Here is a 10160-nt window from a genome sequence, read left to right on the forward strand (position 1 = left end):
TCTCAGGACTGGCTGCCCACCCTCCCCATGACACAGCTAACAGAGGCCTACCAAGGTTGGCTGCCTCATAGGAGACAGCAAGTGCCATGGAGGCCACAGCTGATATCGGACAAAAGAGAAGACACACATGGAAGGAGGCATGGGTGCTTGAAGCACTGACTGGCCTGAGGGTCCAGACCTCAGAATACCAGCACCATGGAGACACCACGTCACACACACATGAACCTTGATCCAACTAATACAATGGGCCTGGCAGACACCAGTCCTGGACTGACTCATCACTAATCTTCACTATCATCACACCTGTCCCTTCCCCCAGGAGAGGAAATTGTCTAGAGGCAAAATCCCAAGGGGATCCCCTCATGGGGCTTCAAGGCTGTGTCAGCCACACTGACTGGCTTTTACTCGGCCAGCACTGCACTGCCTCAGAAGGGCCACTCCAAAGTCATCCCAAATTTTCCTACAGGCTTCCTGTTCTCCATTCTCTGAGACTCACTCTCTCTTCTACACTGACACCCCCTTATAACCCAAGTCCCAAAGAAGGAAGTTATTCTCATGCCCTGGGCTTTGGGATGCCGATTCCAGAGACACTACTGCCCAATGCCCCTCCATCCACACTTACAGCTTCCCTGTTGCCCTGATCCAGTCCTTACTACTAAAGGTCCAGAGAAACCCCAAATTAACCTCCTTTTGGCTTCACTTTTTAATTTATTACCAAATTATTATGCCAACAAGTATCTGTAACAGAGAAAAAACATGATACAAAATTCCAGTCCCCAAAGAAAACCACATTTTATTTCTCATCATCCACTTTCAACCCACATCCATGTGTGCACATATCTTTACATGGCTGTAATAATAGTAACTCTTTTATGTTATGTCCCTTTTTGCCATATTATAAACATTTTCAACATAGCAATAAAACCTTTATAATGGTTTACGGTGGCTGAATCAGAAGCATCCTAAATGAACAACCATGGAGGTAGTGGTGGGGTGATAACAAAAACATAACAAGTATTTTTGCTTCGACAACTAAAGCAACAAACCACATCTGTTGGAAGCAGTGCTTTCCATCTTAGCAAAAGCTTGTTTCAGTCTTTTTTTTTCTCTCTTGAGATGGAGTCTCGCTCTGTCACCCAGGCTGGAGTGTAGTGGTGCGCTTAGCTCACTGCAACCTCCGCCTCCCAGGTTCAAGCAATTCTCCTGCCTCAGCTTCCCAAGTAGCTGGGATTACAGGCACACACCACTATGCCCAGCTAATTTTCTGTATTTTTGGTAGAGATGGGATTTCACTATGCTGGCCAGGCTGGTCTTCAACTCCTAACCTCGTGATCCAGCCGCCTCTGCCTCCCAAAGTGCTGGGATCACAGGCATGAGCCACCACACCCGGCCTGCTTGTTTCAGTCTTAAGAGGAACGACTTCATTGTTCATTCACAGGTAATTTATTCACCTCGTTTACCCTTCTGCAACAAGTCCTCAGCATTATTGCAGAAGTATAATGCAGACATACATTTAAACAGGAAAATCTCACACATTCTGTGGCAGTGTACGGTACAGCACTGTGTGGACTCTCTCATTGTACACCTTTGTTGATACAGAAAACAGAGTAAGAGCCCCTGCCAAAGCCTCTCTTTCTGATTACACTTAAAAAGGTTGATTCAGGCCGGGCACCGTGTCTCACGCCTGTAATCCCAGTGCTTTGGGAGGCTGAGGTGGGCGGATCATGAGGTCAGGAGTTCAAGACCAGCCTGGCCAACATAGTGAAACCCTGTCTCTACTAAATATACAAAAAATTAGCCAGGCATAGTGGCAGGCACCTGTAATCCTAGCCACTTGGGAGGCTGAGGCAGGAGAACTGCTTGAACCTGGGAGGCAGAGGTTGCTGTGAGTGGAGATCGTGCCACTGCACTTCATCCTGGGTGACACAGCTAGACTCCGTCTGGAAAAAAAAAAAAAAAAGTTGATTCAGTGTTTGCTTATGTACAAGGTGGAAACTCCCTACTACAGGGCTCTTTATTCCAATCATGTTCTGAATGCATTCACAGGCTCTCTCTGTAGGAAGTGTCACCCCCATGTTTGCACGTTTCATTCCAGTGTGTGTGCTGTCATGTCTGGTACAGACTGAATCATCCCCAAAGACTTTTCTGCATTTACTACCATCCTAAGTTGTCTCCTGAGTTCCCCAATGAGCAGACTTAACAGTGTGGCTCAGCAATGTCTCACATTCATCAATTCACTGGTTAGCTTAAAGGATTCTTTTCTACTGACCAGAGAGGAGTCAGATGTAAGACACGCCTCCTAAACACAGGCATGAGAGCTAACTGGAAGACTCATGTGGCCCCAAACTATTATGTTTCCATGGGTTGCTCTCCCAGGTGTGCTCTTTGATGTCGAACAAGGGATGAGCTCTTTCGGAACGTTTTTCCACACTGAGGACACTGGCTGGGACCCTCCCTGCTATGGAGTCTCTGATGTACTGCCAGGTGAGAGTTCTGCTTGAAGGACTTCCCACATTCTGGACACTGATACGGGGTTTCCTTAGTGTGAATTCTCTGGTGCTTGGTCAGACAGGAGCTGTCCCTGAAGGCTTTGCCACACTGATTACACTCATAGGGCTTCTCACCAGTATGAGTCCTCTGGTGCCTAATGAGGCCAGCGATATTCCTGAAAAGTTTCTGACACTGGTTGCAGCCATAGGGCTTCTCGCCAGTATGAATCCTCTGGTGCCGGATGAGGTATGCACTCTCGATGAAAGTCTTGCCACATTCTTTACATTCATAGGGTTTCTCCCCAGAATGGATCTTTTGATGCACAATGAGGTGAGAGTTTCTGTTGAAGGATTTCCCACACTCTGCACACTCAAAGGGCTTTTCTCCAGTGTGAGTCCTCTCGTGCTGGGTGAGGTACGAGCCGTCCCGGAAAGCTTTTCCACATTTGCTACACTCATAGGGCTTCTCACCGGTGTGGATTCTGAGATGCACTGTAAGGTGGGAGATGTCCGTGAAGGGTTTTCCGCACTCGTTACATCTGTATGGTTTTTCCCCTGTATGAGTTCTTTGGTGCAAAATTAAGGATGAATTTCGGTTGAAGGTTTTTCCACATTCCAGGCATTCGTAAGGTTTCTCGCCTGTGTGAATTCTCTGGTGCTGCGTCAGAGCTGACCCATCACTGAAAGCTTTCCCACACTTACTACATTTATAGGGCTTCTCTCCTGTGTGGATCCTTTGATGCACAATCAGGTTGTAGTTCTTGGAGAAGGACTTTCCACACTCATTACAAGTATAAGGCTTCTCTCCGGTGTGAGTTCGGTGATGCAAAACAAGAGAAGAGTTCCGTTTGAAGCATTTGCCACATTCAGTACATCTATACTGTTTCTCTCCAGGGAGATTTCTCTGGTTTTCATTAAGCGATGAGCTCAGGGTCAAGATGTCCTCAAAATTCTTACCTTCATACAGTTTCTTGCCTCTTTTCGTTATTTTTTGATGACCAAGAGAGGTAAAATGATTAAAAGACTTAACACTTTCAGGATATTTGTAGGGCTTCTCTCTCACTGGATTTCTTCCATGAATAACTTCCAGGGAATGGTTGACAGTTTTTCCACAGGCATCACTGTCACCAGTTCTCTTAGCTGCATAACTTTTAGGACAGCTGGGTAAGGCAGGGTCACAATCCAGACCACTAACATTTAAGTCATGTGCATGGAAACCGTTGGTTGCCAGAACTCTCTGAGATGGTGGAAGGTCTGAGCTTGCAATCAAATGCTCCCCAAAACCAGGATATTCACAAATTGCTTCCTGAGTCCCTGGTTTCTCCAGAGTTAAAGCTGATTGACTCAAGTGTCCCTCCTGGTTTTCACAGTCCCAACCATCACCTAAAATGGACAAGCAGGGAGCTTCCCTTGTGAATCCTTCCATTTCTGCATCACAGGGTACTTCTCTCTCAGGAATATTCCGAGTTGTCATTTTCAATCTCATATCCCAAACTGCAAAAAGAAAAATGCAGGCTTAGGTACATGAAGCTCTATCTGTAAGAGAAACAGACAATGATGATGGGCTAGGTGTGAAGATGTTTTACTTGTTTTCTCTTTTAAATTCAAATGTATACATGGAAGAGGTAAAATGATAGCCAAGGAATGGAACCAAGAACACATTTCAAAAGAGCCATGTAGCATTTTCATCTTCCTAGAGAGCGGGCAGGAGGAAGGGTCCTGGGGATAAATCATCACCAAAAGGATTAGTTTGAGATGTGGGAGACCAGAGGCCAAGCATCCCTGCTCCCCCTAGAATTCCATCCCAGCAACTGCATTCTTGTCCCTGTCACACACTGCCCATCAGTACACATTTCCAAAGCTCTGACTTCACAATGAGCTTACAACAGCACTGAAGCAGCAGTTCTCACCCCAGCTCTGTGATCAGAGTTCTGCATTCATGGATAGGACAAAGCACAGGCTTGGTGACCTAAAAGTTCTGGGTCTAAGTCTTAGAACTGTCAATGACCTAGTGGGGCACAGTGGTTCACGCCTGTAATCCCAGCATTTTGGGAAGCCGAGGCAGGTGGATCATTTGAGGTCAGGAGTTCGAGACCAGCCTGACCAACATGGTGAAACACCGTCTCTACTAAAAATACAAAAAAATTAGCCAGGCATGGAGGCACACGCCTGTAGTTCCAGCTACTCTACAGGCGGAGGCAGAAGAATTGCTTCAACCTGGTAGGCGGAGGTTGCAGTGAGCTGAGGTCGCACCACTACACTCTAGCCTGGGCGACAGAGTGAGACTCCATCTCAAAAAACAAAACAAAACAAAACAAAACAAAACAAAAACTGTCAATGACTGCCCTGCAGGGTTGTTATAAAAAATGGATCATGTCAGCCAGGTGCGGTGACTCACGCCTGTAATCCCAGCACTCTAGGAGGCTGAGGGAGGTGGATCACGAGGGAGGTGAGGTGACAGAGTGAGACTCCATCTCAAAAACAAACAAACAAACAAAAACAAACAAAAAACAACTGGATCATGTATGAAGCAGTCTCCAAGGCTAGGGGATGAAGGGCATTCTGTAAATGGCTGCATGTGTCTTCATGCATATCAATCTTCCTGTCACCATCCCTTGTCCGCTCAGACTTCACAATATTTTTTTTTTTTTTTTTTGAGACGGAGTCTCACTCTGTCGTCCAGGCTGGAGTGCAGTGGCCGGATCTCAGCTCACTGCAAGCTCCGCCTCCCGGGTTCACGCCATTCTCCTGCCTCAGCCTCCCGAGTAGCTGGGACTACAGGCGCCCGCCACCTCGCCCGGCTAGTTTTTTGTATTTTTTACTAGAGACGGGGTTTCACCGTGTTAGCCAGGATGGTCTCGATCTCCTGACCTCGTGATCCGCCCGTCTCGGCCTCCCAAAGTGCTGGGACTACAGGCTTGAGCCACCGCGCCCGGCCCAGACTTCACAATATTAAGACAAGTGGTTGTCCATTCATTCATTCGTTCATTCATTCGGTGGGATGGGGTCTTGCTCTGTCATCCAGGCTGAAGTGTAGTGGTGTAATCTTGGTTCACTGAAGCCTCAATCACAAAAACTTCAAGCAATTATCCCACCTTGGCCTCCCAAAATGCTGCAAATACAGGCATAAGCCACTGTGCCCAGCCTTCTTTCTAAAGGTAAAATGAAAATAGACCCTTGCCTCAGAATACACACATACATATATATCTACATTCTAGGCAATTTAAATATATATACTTGTATATGTGTATATATATGTCTGTGCATGTATTTAAATTTCAGAATGATACCGGCTGCAACAGAAAGTCAAAGTTTAAATGATGCAGTATGCCGCCATAAGTGTGACAGACTTTGATCAATAATGCTTAACCAAAAAAACCATATGGTCAAGCATTGGGGGTCATGCCTGTAATCCTAGCACTCTGGGAGGCTGAGGTGGGAGTTATCACTTGAGCCCACACAGAAGGCTGAGGTTGCAGTGAGCTGTAATTGTGCCACTGCATTCCAGATTGGGCAAAAGAGACCGTGTCTTAAAAACAAAAAGCAAAAAATAAAAAACAGACAAGGAATAACAAGTCTGATATCAGCATTCAAATTTTCCGTCCAATAAAAGACACAATAAGGCTGGGCACGGTGGCTCACGCCTGTAATCCCAGCACTCTGGGAGGCCGAGGCGGGTGGATCACGAGGTCAGGAGATCCAGACCATCCTGGCTAACAAGGTGAACCCCGTCTCTACTAAAAAATACAAAAAACTAGCCGGGCGTGGTGGTGGGCGCCTGTAGCCCCAGCTACTCAGGAGGCTGAGGCAGGAGAATGGCGTGAACCCGGGAGGCGGATCTTGCAATGAGCCGAGACTGCGCCACTGCACTCCAGCCTGGGTGACAGAGCAAGACTCTGTCTCAAAAAAAAAAAAAAAAAAAAAAAAAAAAAGACACAATAAGAGACAAAATGCAAGTGGCAGATAGAGAGAAAATAAGATTTAAATGCAGAAAGAATTACTGCCGAAGAGCTATAGAGGATTCTTAGAGAACAGTACAAAAAAAGAAAAAAATGGGCAAAGTAATCAAAGATGTACTACATGAAGGGAAAATAGAAATGTCGTGAAAACACTGGCCAGGCGTGGTGGCTCACACCTGTAATCCTAGCACTTTGGGAGGCCGAGGCGGGGGTATCACGAGGTCAGGAGATTGAGACCATCCTGGCTAACAAGGTGAAACCCCATCTTTACTAAAAATACAAAAATTAGCTGCTAATCCCAGAACTTTTAGAGGCTGAGGTAGGAAGATCACTTGAGGCCAGGAGTTTGAAACCAGCCTGATTATCATAGTAAGACTGTGTCTCTATGAAAGAAAAAAGAAATTAGCTGGGTGTGGTGGTGTCACTCGCCTTTAGTCCCAGGTAGTGGGGAAGCTGAGGCAAGAATATCACTTGGGCCCAGAAGTTCAGGAGTTCAAGGCTGCAGTGAGTCCGGATCGCATCAGTGCACTCCAGCCTGGGTGACAGAGTAAGACCTCTCTCCAAAAAAAAAAGAAAAAAAAAAAAAAGGACTAAAGATGAAGTACTGTGGGTCCTGAAGCTTCAGGTGGCAGCAAGTCAACAGTCATGGTGTTGAAATGAATGGCAATAACACATTCTGGGATGTGGGTAACGCATGGTGCCCTCAGAATGGTCTTGTTGGCTTCACTGTATGACTGATGATCCCCCAACAATAAACAATCTACTGCTTGTAAACTCATTGGACAAACCATAAAGTCAAACTGAGAGACACTCCAGAACAATATGTACCTTATTCCACCACTAGAAAGAAGATTCAGGAGTAAGTCCCACCTTCAACACCTTGTAAGTACAGATAATAAAAAACAGTTTAAACATGTAAAAAATGGGACTTTTTATGTATTTGTACTTTTAGGGCTCATCATTAACTTGATTATAATTGACTAAAAGAAAAGAAGACCAAAGACTAGTGACCTCACTGTTCAATTTACAACTTATGGGATAGAACTATGGACTAAACCAATGGGAGGTGGAAAGAAAGTGTTAACAAAAATCACAGCAGAGGCTGGGAGCAGCAGCTCACGCCTATAATCCCAGCACTCTGGGAGGCCGAGGCAGGTGGATCACCTGAGGTCAGGCATTCGAGACCAGCCTGATCAACAAGATGATACCCCGTTTCTACAAAAAACATAAAAATTAGCCGGGCGTGGTGGTGGGCGCCTGTAGTCCCAGCTACTCAGGAGGCTGAGACAGGAGAACCACTTGAACCCAGGAGGCAGAGGTTGCAGTGAGCCGAGATCCTAGCACTGCACTCCAGCCTGGCTGACAGAGCAAGACTCTGACTCGGGGAGAAAAATAAAAAATTGCAGCAGAAATTATGGAAACTAAAAACAAGAAACCAGTTGAGAAAATGAAGAAAACCAAGTCTGTCATTTGAAAAGACTAATGAAAGAGGCCATTAAAAAACAGCAAGAAAAAGGCCAGACATGGTAGCTCATACCTGTAATCCCAACACTTTGGGAGGCTGAGGCAGGTGGACTGCTTGAGGTCAGGAGTTTGAGACCACCCTGGGCAACATAGCGAGACCCCATCTCTGCAAAAAATACAAAAAAAAAAAAAAAAAAGCTGGGCGTGCTGGTATGTGCTGCGGTCCCGGCTACTTGGGAAGCTACTTGGGAAGACATACAAATGTCCAATGAGCACATGAAATAATCAACATCATTAGGTATTAGGGAAATACTGATCAAAACCATAGTGAGACATCACTTTACACTCACTAGTATGTTCAATATTTAAAAACAAAAACAGTAGCAAGTATTGGCAAGGATATGAAAAAACTGGAATCTTTATTCACTGCTGGTGCAAATGTAAAACAGTGTAGCTACTTTGGAAACCAGTCTGAGGATTCTCAAAAAGGAAAATATGGAGTTATCACATGATGCAGCTATTCCGCCTGCTTTGGGTTCGATATGGTTTGTTTGTCCACACCAAATCTCATGCTGAAATTTAATCCCTACCGTGGTGGTGTGGGGACACGCAGCCTACCGGGAAGGGTTTGGGTCATGGAGGTGGAACCCTCATGAATGGCTTGGTGCTGTTCTCACAGTAGTGAGTTCTTGCTCCCATGAGACTGGATTGGTTCTGGGGGGAATGAATTAGTGCCCCCAACAATAGGCTGTTATAAGGCCAGGACACCCCTTGGGTTTGGCTCCCGTTAGTATGTGCCCACTTCCCCTCGGACCTTCTCTGCCATATTTAGATGTAACATAAAAGCCCTCACCAGAAACCAAGCAGAACTATGAGCTGAATAAACCTCTTTTCTTTGTAAATTACCCAGCCTCAGGTATTCCTTTATAGCAACACAAAATGGACTAAGTTTTAGTACGTACACTCTCACGTATCTACTCAAGAAAAATGCAAAAATATGTCCACAGATAAACTTGTAGATGGATGTTCATGGCAGTACTATTCATAAAAAACAAAAGAGAGGAAACAATCCAAATAAATGCCCAACAACGGATGAATGGATGAACATATAAACAAAATGTGATATATCCACACAATGGAATACAACAGCCATAAAAAAAGAATAAAGTACTAATCCCTGTTCTAACACAGATGAATCTTGAAAACATTATGCTCCATGAAAGAAGCCAGACACAAAAGACCATATATTGTAGGATCTCATTTACATGAATTGTCAAGAACAAGCAAATCTACATAGACAGAAAGTAGGCCAGTTGTTGTCAGGGGCTGGGGGAGATGTGGGGAGAACAGGGATTAACTGCCAATGGGTACAGGTTTCTTTTTGGACTGATTAAAATGTTCTGAAATTAGATGGTGGTTATGGTTGCACAACTCTATGAACACACTAAAAACCACGGAATTGTGCACTTTGAATGGGTGAATCATATGGTATATGAGTATCTCCACAAATCTGTAGTAAGTGCATAGAAGCGTTCAAGAATAGTGCTAGGAATGCTACGCACATGTGCCCTGTAGGCGGGCAAGTCTCCTTCAGCCTGACTTGCAACTCTTTCTCACCTTGGCAGTATCACCCAGAAGGGCATATGGTTGGTTATCTCCGGAGGTGTTAGGTTGTCACAAAGACTGAGGCAGGGGGAGCTGCTAGGATCTGATGAGCCTGGGCTGAGGATACCAGACAGCGTACCATGCTCAGGACCAGCCCACATGATGCCTGACCATCCTGTGGACCAAGGTTCCTGCAGGCAGCCACCTGGGGTACTTGAGAACAGAACATCACATGGGCTGTACAAGACATTAGGGGGAAGGTGCCTTCCTTTTTAGAAGGAAGCATATAGCAAATCCAGATGCTGCCCTGAATTCATGGACTCATACCCCACTCTAAATTCTCTCTTCTTGTTGAAACTTGGCTATTCCAACTACATCCCTTGCTATAGTCTGAATGTCTGTGTCCCTCCCCAGAATTCATATTGAAATCCTGACTCCCGAACGCATGGCATTAGGAGGTGGGTCTTGGCTGGTGATCATATCATGGAGGTAGGGCCCTCACTATTGGGATCAGTGCACTTAGGAGGCCCCAGAGAGCTCCCTTGCTCCTTCCATCCCATGAGGACGGTTAGAAGGCATCATCTATGAAGCAGAAAGTGAGCAAGGGCACTCACTAGACACTGAATCTTCTAGTGCCTTGATC

The 10160-nt window shown here is 45.6% G+C and overlaps 1 protein-coding gene across 4 annotated transcripts in view; it reads right to left on the reverse strand.

The window, feature by feature from the left end:
* Positions 1 to 2090: 2090 nt before the first annotated feature.
* The window catches only part of ZNF329 (zinc finger protein 329), a 23013-nt gene continuing 14943 nt past the window's right edge, over positions 2091 to 10160 (reverse strand). For all 4 annotated transcript variants that reach the window (XM_011979733.1, XM_011979730.1, XM_011979732.1 and 1 more), the window contains one exon: positions 2091 to 3983. In XM_011979733.1, the coding sequence (XP_011835123.1) occupies positions 2350 to 3975 (1626 nt within the window). In that variant the 5' untranslated portion in view covers positions 3976 to 3983 and the 3' untranslated portion in view covers positions 2091 to 2349. The remainder of the gene's footprint in view (positions 3984 to 10160) is intronic.

Source organism: Mandrillus leucophaeus, unplaced genomic scaffold (genome assembly GCF_000951045.1).
Source record: "Mandrillus leucophaeus isolate KB7577 unplaced genomic scaffold, Mleu.le_1.0 Scaffold205, whole genome shotgun sequence".
Taxonomy (NCBI): Eukaryota; Metazoa; Chordata; class Mammalia; order Primates; family Cercopithecidae; genus Mandrillus; species Mandrillus leucophaeus.